General features: G+C 43.5%; 1 protein-coding gene across 3 annotated transcripts in view; it reads right to left on the bottom strand.

Annotated features, from left to right (window-relative positions):
• Positions 1-5,726: 5,726 nt before the first annotated feature.
• SPTLC2 (serine palmitoyltransferase long chain base subunit 2) overlaps positions 5,727-15,911 on the bottom strand; it is a 72,583-nt gene continuing 62,398 nt past the window's right edge. For all 3 annotated transcript variants that reach the window (XM_082233271.1, XM_082233270.1, XM_082233272.1), the window contains exons 10-12: positions 14,742-14,877; positions 13,925-14,054; positions 5,727-10,064 (exon numbers count right to left, since the gene is read on the bottom strand). In XM_082233271.1, the coding sequence (XP_082089397.1) occupies positions 9,945-10,064; positions 13,925-14,054; positions 14,742-14,877 (386 nt within the window). In that variant the 3' untranslated portion in view covers positions 5,727-9,944. The remainder of the gene's footprint in view (positions 10,065-13,924; positions 14,055-14,741; positions 14,878-15,911) is intronic.

Here is a 15,911-nt window from a genome sequence, read left to right as displayed (position 1 = left end):
TCCTCCTCCTCCTCCCGCCGAGATCAGACGGGCTCCGGGGCGCGGATCTGCCCCCTCTCGGATTTGGCAGCGCGCTCGCAGTCTCCTCCTCCCGAGCCGGGCTTGCCTCTGCAGCTCTTTGCCCTTCCTACCGGGGAGGAATCTTCCGCACTCGCCCCGCGGCTTTCCGCCGACGCGCCTGCAGGATTCCTCCCCACAGGCCGAATGCATGAATGAGCGGCCCGAGGGGAAAGGAAGCCAAGCGCGGGCTGCCAGCGCGCGCGGGCGCAGAAAGCGGCATGTTCTTCGTATCTGTATTGCAGGGAGATAGGGAAAGACATGAAGAGGGATCCGTGAAACGAGTTCGAAGGAAACATGTCGCATGCTGTTTAGGAGCAACATCGCGCAGAGTGGCTGTTTCTGGGGGGAGGGGGGAACCCTGCTGTCTCCTAAGGCCGGTGCTTGGACGGGCCCGTTGTTTGTTTGTTTTTGCCTGGGGCTGATGGGAATTGTAGTCCAGACCAGCTGGAGGGCACCTGGTTAAGGGAAGTGTGGTGGTTCCCCCCCCCCCCCCAGTGGTAAGACAAGCTGCCAGTTTTGTTGTTTAGTCGTTTAGTCGTGTCCGATTCTTCGTGACCCCATGGACCAGAGCACGCCAGGCACTCCTGTCTTCCACTGCCTCCTGCAGTTTGGTCAAACTCATGCTGGTAGCTTCGAGAACACTGTCCAACCATCTCCTCCTCTGTCGTCCCCTTCTCCTTGTGCCCTCCATCTTTCCCAACATCAGGATCTTTTCAAGGGAGTCTTTAGGTCCAGTCGTGACCGACTCTGGGCTTGCGGCGCTCATCTCGCTTTATTGGCCGAGGGAGCCGGCATATAGCTTCCGGGTCATGTGGCCAGCATGACTAAGCTGCTTCTGGTGAAACAGAGCAGCGCACGGAAACGCGCCAGAGCGGTACCTATTTATCTACTTGCACTTTGACGTGCTTTCGAACTGCTAAGTGGGCAGGAGCAGGGACCGAGCAACGGGAGCTCACCCCATCGTGGGGATTTGAACAGCCGACCTTCTGACTGGCAAGTCCTAGGCTCTGTGGTTTAACCCACAGTACCACCTGCGTCCCTTCATGTCTCACATAGGTAAAGGTAAAGGTACCCCTGCCCAAACGGGCCAGTCTTGACAGACTCTGGGGTTTGTGCGCCCATCTCACATCTATTGGCCGGGGGCCAGCGCTGTCCGGGGACACTTCCGGGTCACGTGGCCAGCGTGACAACGCTGCTCTGGCGAGCCAGAGCCGCACACGGAACGCCGTTTACCTTCCCGCTGGTAAGCAGTACCTATTTATCTACTTGCCCCCGGGGGTGCTTTCGAACTGCTAGGTGGGCAGGCGCTGGGACCGAGCAGCGGGAGCGCACCCCGCCGCGGGGATTCGAACCGCCGACCTTTCGATCGGCAAGCCCTAGGCGTTGAGGCTTTAGCCCACAGCGCCACCCGCGTCCCATCATGTCTCACATACTTTGCACCTATTCCTCACTTGAGCAACCTTCCTGCTCCACTTCTCCTCTTTGCCTGTGGGTCAGTATTTACCTTCTTGGTAGTATTGCCATGGCACATCTGCCCCAGCGAAATTGAATGCCTTACCTGCCCCAAGCTGCAACCAAACGTCTCTTGCTTCTCTCCAGCCACAGCAGGCGCTGTAACTCTTCAACAGTTTTGAATTCAACCCCAATGGCATACCCCATTGTCTCTAGAGAGAGAGAGAGACGAGACGCCAGCAACAGTGGTATTGTCACACTATAGGCCACCTATAAACAACAGGATTTGTAACAGGAACAAGTAGCCACACAGCAAGGTATTGGCTTCTTAAACTTTTATTCTAGTGAAGCTTCCTAATTAAGACAGAATAAATGAAAGTTGAAGAGCATTGGTGCACTCACATCTGGCTTGTGGGCTTCTCATAGGCATCTGGTTAGCCAACAGATGCTGGACTAAGATGGGTTTTTGGCCTGATGCAACAGGGCTCTTCATATAAGCGTCCTGAACCGGACAAAACTAAAGCAAGATTAAGAAATAAAACAGGAAAGCAACATAACCATGGCAAAAGATTATTGTCCTAGGGACAAACCACACCGCAAGCCAAGGGGCACCCACTCCTGTTAAAACATATACACAAAATATAGCCAGGGGAGTCCTATAAGCTTGGTTCAACCTAATCATTTTACCAGTGTTCTCTTCACGGTTTAAGAATCATGCACCCACAGGGCAAGGGTGTTCTTGCACAGGACTTGAAAAACCTGTTTAAACTACTTTTTAAGGGTAAAAGGGGAGCAGACAAACCTGTGCAGGAGGAATAGCCCATTTCTTTGTTCTTTGGGGCCAAAGCCTACTTTGGCACATGCATGGAACCATGTCAAGGCTCAGAAGGCTTCGCAGGTGCAAGGCATGGTGCAAAGCCATACAAAAACAGAAGCCACCCAGTGGTGGAGGGTGGTAATGCACCCTTACTGTAAGAAACCCAAGATGCATCACTGCGAAGAAGTCTGGTTTGCAGGCTGGGGCGAACCTGTATCACATATGCTTAATTGTAAAGGTTATATTATGTTAATCAACAAAAGGGTACTGGGGAGACTTGTATCTTTCCCCCAGTCATTCCCAGTAAAAAGAAAACAAGAGCCAGTCCCACCCTGATCCCTCAGCTTTCACCTTATCCCAAGCAAACCTCTCCAAGTCAGTGGATGCTAGTCAATGGTCCACAGCAGAGGTTCTCAAACTTATTTCGAAACCCAGCCAGATGAGCGGGGTATAAATAATAAATTATTATTACTGCCCCCTTTTCAGGAAAAAACCCTCAGTGCCCCCCCCCGGAAATCTACCTTCTTTAAGCAAACAGAAAGTTGCAGTGACAAATCTGCCTTCTTTTATGTATCTATATTTCTGCCTATCCCCTTCATGGATCACTGCCTTGCCGTGGGCGAAGGGGCTTGAATAACTCAGAGAAGCTATGAACTATGCCTAGCAGGGCACTCAATATGAACAGATCATAGTGGAGAGTTTTGACCAAGCATGATCCACCTGGAGGAGGAACCGGCAAGCCACTCCAGTATCCCTGCCAAGAAAACTCCATGGACAAAGACAACAGGCATATAAAAGTTATGACGCTGGAAGATGAGCCCCTCAGGTCGGAAGGTGTCCAACATGCTACTGGGGAAGAGCAGAGGACAAGTACAAGTAGATCCAGAGCTGATGAAGCGGCTGGGCCAAAGCCGAAAGGACGCTCAGTTGCGGATATGTGTGGAAGTGAAAGGAAAGTCCAATGCTGTAAAAGTGTTCTCGAAGCTACCAGCATGAGTTTGACTAAACTGTGGGAGGCTGTGGAAGACAGAAGTGCCTGGCGTTCTCTGGTCCATGGGGTCATGAAGAGTCGGACACGACTGAATGACTAAACAACAACAAGAATTTCTGCCTATGTCTTACAAGAAAGATATTGTAAAAACCCATGGGGCAGACCGGAGTGAAGCCTGCCAGCTCAGTCTGATTCACCCCAGGGCCACAGCATGCCTGCCACTGGCCAAATAAGCAGGCCAGCTGCAATCCACTTCCCAGGCCTGACTGAAGCCTGGGAAAACCCCTCGCCTCCAGCATGACAGCAGGATCTAGGGGAGGCGACGCCACCATCCTGCAAGTGTTGTTACACAACAGATGAAATATGTATGAATGGTTTTTCAAAATTTTATTCTCTTTATGCTTCCACTGCCTTTATTTTTATTCAGTGCTCCACAATTGCAACCAAGGCTATTACTGCCCCCCTGGATTGTTCCAGCACCTCCCAGGGGGTGGTACTGCCCATTTTGGGCAGTACCAGAGTATTGTCAAGCATATACAGTACTCCTATAACTTCCTGCCCACTGATATTGGACAGGCCTACCTTCACCGTATTGTTTTTGATGCCTGCTAAAAATTGTTTTCGTGCTGACCTGTTTTTAATGTTGGCTTTCACTGTTGCTTTTTAAAGATTCAAAATTGTTCTATTATGCAAACCATTTAGAGGTCGCTGTCAGCTAACCTGTATTTAAATAAACTTCGTTAAATAAAATGCTCACACAGAATATTGGTGAATTCTTTATTAAGCAGAACATAGCTAGATTTTGTCAAACAGTTTCTCTCCGCTTAACATGCATTGTTACTTAAAAGCCAATGTAGGATCTGCTTCTCTTCTTCCTCCCTACCCACATGGTACCCAACTTCGTGTTAATTGTTCAAGGTGTAAAAAAAGTCATGTCTGGAAGGGAAGTATTTTGGGGGGAGGTAATTAAAAATGTCATTTAAAATTTAATATCTACAAAAAAATCTAGGCTATATGTACATTATTACCAACAGAGAGGCATAGGAGCACAGTGCAATTTAAGACTTAGAACTTGTGGCTTCGAGGGCAAGTCTAGGGCTATAAAAATATGGGCCACCATTAGCTTAGAGACCAATAAATTAGCCTTGAGCTTCAGGCTCCATATGGTAGGTCCTGCCTCCACTTTCCTCCTAAATCTGACCACCTCTATAGTTGCACATAAATGCAGGAGATACTTTTAGGGCAGGGGTTGCTGAAATACTGGCCAAGGTCGGCACATTTGGCAAATGGACAACACAGGGAAGGTTTGCATATTTCAGTGCACTTTTGTTTGTGGAAAGTGTTTTGGTAGTCATGTCACTTCTTGGCACATCCCAGCTGCTCCAGAAACACACTTGCCATAGATAAATAAGTTAAGTTTTCCATTAGATCAAGATCCATTTGATCAAGTCAAGCGCAACACAGAGGGGCAAGAGCAGCTCTTAAACCCGGCATGGGCCCTTTCAACCTTTTTCACAAACAAACAGAGCTCAAAGCAGCAAATCTAAAAATCACACCATCAAACGGAGACTAAGACCACAAGAATGCTTCATATTATAAACCTCCCAGGATGTATGTTAACAAGCAAATTTCCCACATTTGTTCTGATATGATGAAGCCAGCCCAATGTAAATCACATTAAGATTTAAATGATGGAACATTCGTTTCACCCTCAAAGAGGTGACCCTTGGTATTTACTGCTTTAGGGAGAAAGTATAAGTCCCTTGATGAAATATACCAACTATCACCATGAAGGTGCATTATTTTAACATTTTCTGTGGAAAATGTCAAGTAGATAAGTGTGTACATGGTAAAACATTGTGTGTGAACCTACAACTCTGGGAAACTGGGATAAGAATTAGCTGTCATCCTGCACCACTTTTAGCTTGATAGACTGACCTATCTACATGTGAACAGACCCTGTATCATCTTAAATTACTAAATGGAAGAGAATATCTGAAAACAATTTCTGTTCTTTGGATACGTTTCAGCTGTGCCAAGCACAAAAACATTTTAAAGTTGGGGTTTTTTTAATTAAAAAAAGAATAGCATTAAGCCTAATTAATATTCCTCCCATTGCCCCCCAATGCAAACACAGGAAATGTGCATCGCTACTGCAGACACTGCAGAGATTTCCACTTTCCTTTTCAGACATTAAAGTACAAAATGTACAACACAACAAATCTCAAGCGTGCAAGTGCATCTTTCAGCATAAGCATCCTTTAAAATATCCATCAGCAGGAACCCGAGCATTTCCCAATTATGTGCATTTGGAAAAGACAAGCAGTGGAAAGACAATGTCTGTTTTCTCTGCAACATGCTGTGTCACATTGACTCTAGAACTTAGACCAGAGTACAAAGAATGTGGGGAGTGGGGGGTGGAATAACCTCTCAGGAAGTACATAAGCTACACGACTCAACCCCTCATTTTCAGCAAAAATAAGAAATAAAAACAATTAGTTTTGGATGGTCCCATATATTTCAAACTCTGGTCCCAAGGCAGCCAGACTCACAGCAGTAGGTAGCCTTCAAAGGCTCACCCCTGTTTTAAAAGTGAGGGCAGGGGTGGATAATCACCCCGGAGGGGCAGCTGAGGAAAACCACAAGTTGCCAGGCGGATACACAGCCCTGTATGTTGCAATGTGGTATTTGGGGCACGAAGGAAACAATATATCTCTGCAGGCCAATGTGGATTTGACCCCTGCAATGTTTGTTCCTTTCCCCTTGCTCTCTATGCTTGCCCTTGTGGGGAGAAACACCTTACCTCCAACAAATTAAGGTTCAGAGACCAAACATACCCCGCCCCCGCACCACCACCAAAAGTGATCTTTCTTGGGTATTCCTGGTCTTTCCGTTTGTACGTGAAATTCAACACGCAAGAGGATGTCAGCTGCTACTGATAATGTGGGTTTCAGAGAAGCGTAAGGTTCAAGCTCGCTTGCTCCAACACAAGCAATCTGTTATTTGGTATAGTGAGGGCTGTGATGTTTCACTGTCCCCTTCTGGATAAGCTATCTAGATTATGAAGCCAAGCAAGTCTGGAGTGCAATCTTGATATTTTGTAATAATCTCTTTGGCAAGAAATCAGTTCTTTCAGAAGAAGACCACCCAACGTCCTGCAAAAAATACAATTTTACCTGCTTTTTCCCAAAGATTGATCATACAGGCAACAAACTGCCCTTTCAAAACCTAGGGAAGTTGTTGTTCATGCCCATCAGCCATATCATACCACATTGTAGGTTGAGTGTGGGAACCGTATGAATCCCCAAACCAATACTATAATCTTTCCTGGAATGAGAAGACTTGGAAAATATTGGTGTGTGGTGGGAGACAGCATTAGAAAACAAGAGACATGCTGACACTGTGTCAAATAAATCTTATGTTAAATATCGGGTACTGGATATTCTGATATATTGGCCCCACCTGATACTGGCATCCAACTCTACCAAAGGATACAAAGCAAAAGAAAAACAGCAGATGAGGCATTTGTCTCCTGCATTTTCCTTCTTCCCTACCCATCACCCAAAGCACACACAAAAACCTTTCCTGGGGAGTATCACATTGTCCTCCTGTACAGTTTAAGGATTCAGTTCAGCTTTCAGACATACCACCTGACCTCATTCATCCAGCTAAGTCGTCTAGTTCCCCTTGAAGATGTTACTGAAGTACTTCTGCTAATGCAATTGTGGAAAATGTTAACAAAAACATGCTTAAAAATGGCCTGCATTTATTTCATACACCCGCTTTCCCCTCAAAGTAGCTTTGTATCATCCTAAGACTGTGTGTACACACACACATGCACATGGCAGCATTCGTATTTATGAAGACAGAATAGTTGATTTTTTTTTTTAATGAAAGCTTTTCAGCTGTTGAACTAGCAGTCTTGCCAAACTGCATCCCCTGATGTTGGGATGAAGTCAGTTGAGTGCAAGGGCAGGCAGTTCCTTAGCTGAATCCCAAGGAATGGATTTTTAAACTATTGAATCCTTATATTTGGTCCTGTCTAGGGAAGGGAAATCCAGGTCCTTGTTGGAACTCCCAACTCTCATCTATCAGCATGGTCAATGGTCAGAGATAATGGATGCGTTGGCCATACAACATCTAGAGGGCCACAGGTCCCACAGCAGTCCTGGTGTAAACTAGGTTAGGGCAGCACCACTTTTATGAATGTTGGAACAAACACCAAAATATCTTATCGCTGCACTTGACATGTTTGCTGCGGAAGGCACTGCCTGCAACACCAATGCTTCCTGAAACAGCTATGCATGGTGCCGCCCTTAAGCAGTTTGATACAGAAACATAGGGTTGTCATTCCCAGTACTCTCAGTAATCCTGGGCAGAAGGTCTTAGGAATTATTAGGATATATAATATTATTATATCGTGATCTGGCATTGACACAGATGGAGGATGGTGGCAGGTCCCCAAAAGAAGCATAGTTGAGATCTAGTGGAAATGAAGACCACTATTTCCAGCAAAGCCAGTTTATAGTGAACACATTTCAAGTTATTTGTGGGATACCAAGAATTTAGGTGAAATAGAAACTTTTAGATGCTATTTTGACTCTTTCCCACTTCCTGTGCATTTGGCTCTTGGTGCTAAGGCCACACGGCTCAATATATACAGCATAAAATTATTATTATTTTACTGTTAAGTTTCAAAATATCTAACATGTTCAACACATGATCAAAAACTCCGTGCCAGCATATGACTTGGAAACACAATTGCAAAATCTTAGTTCTGCCTTTGTTTCAGGCCTTGGCAAATGGCACTGCACAATATTAGCAACTACAATCTGTTCTTTGGTCAAGTATTATTATTCCTTAATTCTGAATCAGACTTTGGAAATCCTTGCCCTGACCTAGCTGAAGTATTTGCCATATTGAGAGGCTAAGCAGAGGCTCTTTAAGCAAGCTGGCAGATCTTTAGCTGCTCAGAATTTTCTACTGTTACGCATAATCCTTTGCAATAATTTACTGGAAATGTACAAGTGGGGAGGTTTCCTCCGTGCAAAAAGTTAAAAAAGTTACGTGGTTAAAGAGTATGAAGGTGAACCATGGATACTCTGACTTCATAATGCATATGTGTGAAAACAGCACACTGCACTTCTGCCAATGAACAGCCTATATATGATTTCTAGTAAATTAAATAATAGCCATTGTAACTGAATTCACTGGAAGACATAGTCAACGGCAACTCTTTTCTTAGTTTAGTATGCTTCTGAGAATCAAATTCTCCAACACGATTTTTCTAAAAAGTGAACAAGGCATATTTCTTTTTTGCTTCCAAGGCTATTCTTAAATATTTTGAGGCAAATATCCAAAGATCAAAGTATTTTCATATTGTGCTAATAAAATGGCTGCTTCCACTCGCACAAAGAAACTCACCAGACTAATAGTCTCATTCCCACCCCTCACCTTTGTGTATTTGGGAATTGCTCTTGATACACAGGTTGCTTCAAAAGCAACTTCGAAAAAATACATACATGTTGTAATGGGATTTTGCCTTCTGCTGCCTACCTTCTGTGGCCACAGCAAACACCTAATTGGTATCAATATAGCAAGAGCAATTCAAGTATCACAAAAGGCCCTCTGAGGAGACAGACCATCAGCATTTATGTTCTGAAGAGCTGCATCATTAGCTCTGCCAAAAAGTAGAGCAGGAATATGTGAAAGGAGGAAAAGGAAGGTGGTTTGGAATACTACTCCCTCCCAATCTGGTTCTTCATCTGACCACACACACACACACACACACCCAGAGCTAAAGACAAACACTCATTAATCCAACAAGCAACACTAGAACTCATCCTGGAAACTGGAATTGTGGGGACACCTTGGAGCTGAAGGAATTCTATACAGGGAAAGGGAAATGTCCACAAAGTTCTACCCTGCTCTGAAATGTTATTTGCTACTTACTCTAACGAAGGAACACTTGGAACCCAGTCTGAAATATCAAGATGGATAAAGGCCTAGGAGGATTCCTGCTTTGTCCCTTAAAGAACTGACTAACAGTCCTTAAGAGGCAAGTCAACCACCATTGTAATAACAATGACAAAAAAACAAAACAAAAAAAAAAGCACTACGTAAAGGGACGAGGAAAAGACTTTGGTTGATTATTTCATGTTAAATATATTCAAATTAGCTAGCTGTCAATGATTTCATCAGAAGCCTTAGCTGAATAAACTGGCTGGTCTTGCACTCTCTCAAGGAGGTTAGACTGTAGTCATGAAAAAGGAAACGTCGTGACAGAAGCATTGCAGCATCCTTAGCAATGCCCACCTTGCAGCACTGCCAACAGTGGCCGCCGTGATCTCACCGTGACAAACAAATAGGGAATCAGCATTTTAAAAATGTAAGCCAAACTCCTCCCTAGGGCAAGACCTTAAAGTAATAGGAAGAAAAGCCAGGTTTTGTTTTGCTTTTCAGAACACACCAGTTCTAGCTGTTGTTGCCACTTCAGTTTTGTGAGTAAGAAGTCATTCTGTTTATGCTAAGCAGTCCGTCAGTGTTTGGTTCAAGAACCTTGGTCTTTGAGCCACACAGAGTTCTGAGGAGTGTGCCTTGTCTATCAAAAGACAGGGAGAGAACTCAGTCTTCAGTCTCTTCGTATGTTGTCTCGTCAAAAGGACGGTCAAGGAGAGGGACCAGTCGATGCCGGGAGTATTTCAACTGCAAGAGGTCTCCAACTTCATTTATTTCCTTTAAAGCCTGGAAAAAGAAGAATATCAGGTGCTTTTTTCTTTTTTAAGGATTGCTGCATGAAGAAAAAAGGTGGGGAAACACAATGGCGAGGATCTAAAGAGATGTTTGCGCTCATGCAAGGGGATTGTATTAGCACAATTGATTTCATTTACCTTTCTGCTTTAATCCATGGCTACGGAATCTGTAGCCCCCCCCCATCAGATCCTAGATTTAAATTCCTATCATCTCCAGCTAGCATGGCTAAGAGTCAGGGACCATAAGAGTGCAGTATTCCAGAAACATATAGAGGGCGACAGGTTCCCCATGCTTGCTTTAGACAGCCAATCTCATGCTCTAAACTGCTTTTGAAACTCGCTTAGTTTCAAAAGGAGATCTGCATGCAGCCCAGGGGAGGGTTTCAGGCTGAGAAAACTCAAAACTGGGCTGCTGGCTTAAGTTTTCTTCTTGTTTTTGGTTTTTTGTTTTACATTTATCTCCAATATTCTGTTTCCTCTCCCTGGAGATGGTGAACTTCTAGGGCAGGCTTTTTTCTTTCTGTATGGCAATAAGCACATAGCTGATGGAATAATGAAGTACTACTTCTACCATTATTGAACATAACTGCTGTTCAATCCCAAGCTGTGCCTCATTTCTTTATTAAATTATATCCTGCCCGGGTGTGGAGGCTGCCTTTAGCAGCGGCGGCAGCCATGGTGGTGGTGGGAGACAAATAAACATTTTTTTGGGGGGGAATTAAAAATAAATAAATTATATCCTGCCCTTCGAAGCCCAGGGTAGCATAAACAAGTGATAAAACAATAAAAGCATCTTTCAAAATAATAATTTACACAAAACATAATGGCAAAGGCCAATGAAGTCATTGCATTTGTAGAACAACTCACACTCATATAGCAGAACCTCCCTGCTCTCTCCTCACTCTGCACCTTCCCAAAGTCTACCCTGGCAGGTCATCTAACCCTCCTGAACAGATCTGGAGAGGCACCAGAGAGCACAAGTTCCATCATTCCTATTGATATGAAGAAAGCTAACCAGGGCTAGATTTGTATGTGTAAGGAATGTGAGCTGAGTTCAATTCTGGTACTAAGGACAATTTCCCGGGTTCAGAATGTGCCTAGAGGCACCCTTGTTCTTTAATTCTAGCAATATTATGCCTTTTGCACCTGGCTCTGGCTGGTAGACTTGGGGGTTCTGGTAAAAAAAACACAGAGTGGCTCTAACAAGCCTGAAGCTTGCCCAACCTGGTTTATACCTACCACTAGTTCCAATGTGGATAGAACTTAAGTTTGCAAAAGCTTCTAAAGCTCTAGTAAGGAAAAACCAGAAGACACACAAAATTTCCACCATCGTCAGCATACATACGTTTATCGAAAGCACAAATCCTCACCCCATTCTTCTCCAGGAACATCGTGTGGCAAGTGTGAGGAAATAACAACTCTCCTGCCCTACCCACAATTCGGTAGCTCTTATCCCCACACAACCTATGTGGCCCCAATAACTGACAACAGAAAGTGAATAAATGACTGCCATATGCCAAGAAACCTCAAGGTGGTGACACAGTTTGAGAAAGCCCCCCCCCCCGCCCCAAACAGAGGCCACATAAGCTCTGAATTCAAGAGGGGCGGGGGGGGGGAGGAGGGTAGAAATTGCCAAACACTGTCTAATTGTGAGCATATTTTAAGCACAGCTTTAGCAAAAGGCAACATGTGGAAATAATTTGAGGTTGAATTTCTGTTGAAAGAGTCCGTTAACTGTTATTCTTGAACTCAGATTTAGGATTTTATTAATTTAAAACAAAGAGAAGCATGTGACTTGCAAAGACTACAAAGGAAATGGCATGGCTGAACTCTGACTTCAGGAAAGTGTAATATATTTTTCATCGCTGAAAAGAAAGCACCAGCCCACAGGGATGCAAGTTACGAGGGGCTCTGCTCTGATCCAGGGCCAAAGTATTTCCAGGCAAGCAAGTTTTATTTACATTAGAGTTATACATTGTACCAGAGAACCATTGTCCATCATGTGGGTTGATTTAATAAGGAAGCATTACAAATATCAGGTTTTAAATTTTTTTTAAGAGACCTCCACACTCAACACAGAGTAGGTAGGGAGAGAAAAGGAAAAAAATGAGAAAATATGTGCTCTCTTCAGCCAGTAAGAGGAAGGTACATGGACCAGCTCTGTAAGGTCTCTTTCTCGCCTTAGTTAGCTCAGGAAAGCTGCTCCCACTTTCTACCTGTCAGCACTTGTGATCATTTAGAAAAGACAGTTCAGATCAATGTTCCAGCCATGCTCAAAATGTGGAACATTACCTATTCTGAAGGAAGAAAGGCTCATGTTTCCATAAATCAAGCTACTTTGGTATTCTTACCAGGGATTTAAGTAAAGTGATACAGCCTCCTTCTGTGTGGCACTACTCAGTGAGTGCTGTCCTAGTTTCAGGAATCCCAGTTCCCACCTCAGTCCCTCAGAACCACAGCCCAACCCATTCAGCAGGGTCTCTCACCCCTTGTGGAATATTTGGAGTGGGGGGTGCTGCCAAGGTGACGAGGGGTGGGAAAATCAACTTCGTCAGTCCTGTTACATATGGTCCTCTGAATTCAGTCCATTTGGAGGACAGGTAGGTTTCTGAACAGGTCCATCACTTCTTAAATAAAAATACTATAACTTTTCAAACCTATGCAAACATACTAACGTATGAAACACAGGCATATTATGTACATATAAGGGTCTTCAGAACTTCTTTGCATGGGCTGTGTTTTTCAATGACCCCAGGTGTAACACTGATGCGTATTCCCTACATGCATTTCTTGTTTGGCACTATATTGCTAAATATCCTGCATAGTTGTTTTAGAGATAAAGCTCACTATTTTCATATACCTGTTTAGACATCAGAATTGCTTACAACAGGCATCCTTTGCCATAAAAGTAGTGGAGCTTATTGATCTCTTACTTATTGGGTCTGTTATTACTCAACTTTCAGATTTTTGGGCACCTGAATAAATGGAGGTATGTACCCTCCAAAATCCACTTCTTCCATTAAGATTTTCTGTAACAAATTTAATAAATAATAATAATATAAAAAGTCATTCATTTTTATATTATATTATAAAGTAGTACACATTCAGCTCCACTTGCTTTCATGTTCTTCTCGTTGCTAATTCTTTAATCCTGCAAATATGCAGCACAATTTTTTATTCCTGCACATTTTTATCCCACGTATACAAACAAAGGTTAGGTAAGGCACCATGCATTCAGATCAGTAACTGTAAAGTTAATCTAAATTCAAACTAACAGATGGCAATATTTTTAGAATAGTTTCTGAAGTCAAAGGGGGGCGGGAATTCTCAGCAGTTACTAAAAATTGTAGCAGTCTTTTGGCAATACACTAAAACACAGTGATGCTGTGCATATAGTCTGGTGTGTAAACACAAAGAACAATAAATTTAAAGCATATCATTTAATTGTATTTAGCTCAACATGCTTATAAGCAAATTACGCAACCTCTTTCCAAATGCAGTGTCACAAAGTCAGAAATGTTGTCTAGAACATCTTCATACAGCTCTTCTCCTGTCAATCAACTGTTTAATAATACCGTGGCTGATTCAGTACAGGGCCTCTAGGACTCTAGAGGGACAGAATTTCCCCCCACTTAGACTTACAAACCAAAGCAGTCTAACTTAGGTTATGCAGTGCCCCATTGCAATCATAAGAGAATGCAGTAACTTTAAAAACACCAGAATTAGGAGAACACTGGTCCAACCTAAGCACATGTCTCGTGATGTGCTGCTCCTGACCAGAAGATCTCTTTCATACTCAACTGCTAAGACTAGTTAAAAGATGACAGAGCAGGGACAATCTTGAATACTTACAATATCAAGCATCTCTTTGGTAAGTACTGCAGACAGACAAAATCTGGCTCTGGATTCAATGATCGGAGTGGCAGGAAAACCCACAACCACAACGGCTATGTGCCTTTTCAACATCTCTCGTCCAAATGCACTGTGAAGGAAGCAAGACAAGATTAATGAAGCAGCAGCAGCAGCAGCAGCAATACAAGGCCTATGCTGCTGGGGGGGGGGGTGCTTTCATGAAGAATGCCTGGGAGGCCACTGTTCTGACTGCTTGCCTTAGAAACACACAACGCCTGCATACAAAGGTCTCTTTTGTTCAGTCCGGAGGTGGTCTTTCTAGAAAGGTTTCACTGTATTAAGTTCACACAAAGCTGAAAGATTCTATTTGGCAGGGGCTGGTCTTTTAGCAGGCTACTTCTAAACGGATTTGTAACTTAAACTTGAAAGTATCTTTGATAGAACACAGAAACTCCAGCTTTGGAGCTCACTCACCAAGAATTCCACCACCACCCCTCCCTTGCCAATTGCTATCTGAGCAGGCAGCTTGCACTGTGCAGAAATATCCAGGAATGCTCTGTGATTCCATGCAGTGGCAAAAAACAAGGCAAGTAGGATGTGGAACCGGGCAATAATCCAGCTTCCTAAGAGTCTGGGAGTCTAACCTCCTACAGAAGTAGCTTCATATATCCCTGCTCCCATAAGTCAAATGTCAATTCCCTAACCGTTTCTTCTGCTACTGCTGTAGCACCAACTATTTTGAAGAGAGTTGGGCATACATCCAATTGTTACTACTTCTGCTAGAGCTAAACAATCACTATCTCCCTATAGAACCTACCCAATTTTTGCTGGCATATACAACATCAAAGGTACAACAGGTGAGTCTTCATTTCCATAGATGATGAAGCCCATTTCCTTAAGTCGTCTTCGGAAATACCTGATGTTGTCAGCCAACTGTTGTATACGCTGCTTTCCTGAAAGGGAAAATCAAACGAATGAGGTTTTTGTAACTGATTCCAAAATCACATTTTGATGCTAACACAGGTGAAATTGGGTGAAAGGTGGAAGCACATATTTTTAAAAAAGAATTATGAAATGCTATTATCTCCTGCCTTGGAAAAGACTTCAATGTGGCCAAGATTATATTGACTGGAGAAACTATCCAGCCTCAGGCATTAGAAGTAGAAGACATGAGTGGGAAGAGTGGAGAAATCCCTCTAATTCTCCTTCAGCGGGGACTGAAGGGGTTCAAATACCAGCTTAGAATGTAGAATCACTATCAGCCTCAGTTTCCCATCTGCCGAGTGGTTAATGGATGATGCAAGGTCTCAACTTCCAGGATATGGAAGGTGACAAATCAATCCCCATTTGGTTTACAAGATTCAGAAATTAAAATTTGAGATTTTTTTATCATTAACAGCTCTTGACTATGAGACACCAAGAATATCTGTATCATAATACTAGATGGATTTCCATGCCTATGAAAAAATGACTATGGCTTAAACATGGTTTTTGACATCTTTGGAGGACAAAGGCAAAGACTTGTGTTTAACTTCACTTCATTATCCCCAGGACTTGCTGTCCTTTAGGTTCTTGAAGTGCCTGACCCAGATAGAGATAGAAAGATAGATATCTGGACAACCCCTACAGCACCTTCACCACTGATCTGTCAAGACTAATCTTGCAGCTACTTATTCAAATTATAACCAAATTTGTTGTGATGTGAAATCACTAGTATGCAACATTAACCACATTTTCCCACAGAGAATTTCATTTGCACTTGTTGAATAAACTAACAGATAATTAATGCATGTTTCTTGGATAGGCTGGTATTTTAAATAATTTTGCAGCAACAGAGGATTTTCCTATAGGAAACTGATGGTAAACCTTCATATCCAGTAAATAAGTGGCAGAGAATGTGTCTGCCATCCTTTTAAGATGGTAGTCCAACCCTCTCTCTAATGGCAGCAAGGACCACCCATAGGGAGGCACCAGGGTTCAACGGCAA

The sequence above is a fragment of the Podarcis vaucheri genome, assembly GCF_965113315.1.
Source record: "Podarcis vaucheri genome assembly, chromosome: 1".
Lineage (NCBI taxonomy): Eukaryota > Metazoa > Chordata > Lepidosauria > Squamata > Lacertidae > Podarcis > Podarcis vaucheri.
The sequence above is the reverse complement of the archived record's forward strand: the minus strand, read 5'-3'. Positions and strand labels throughout refer to the sequence as shown.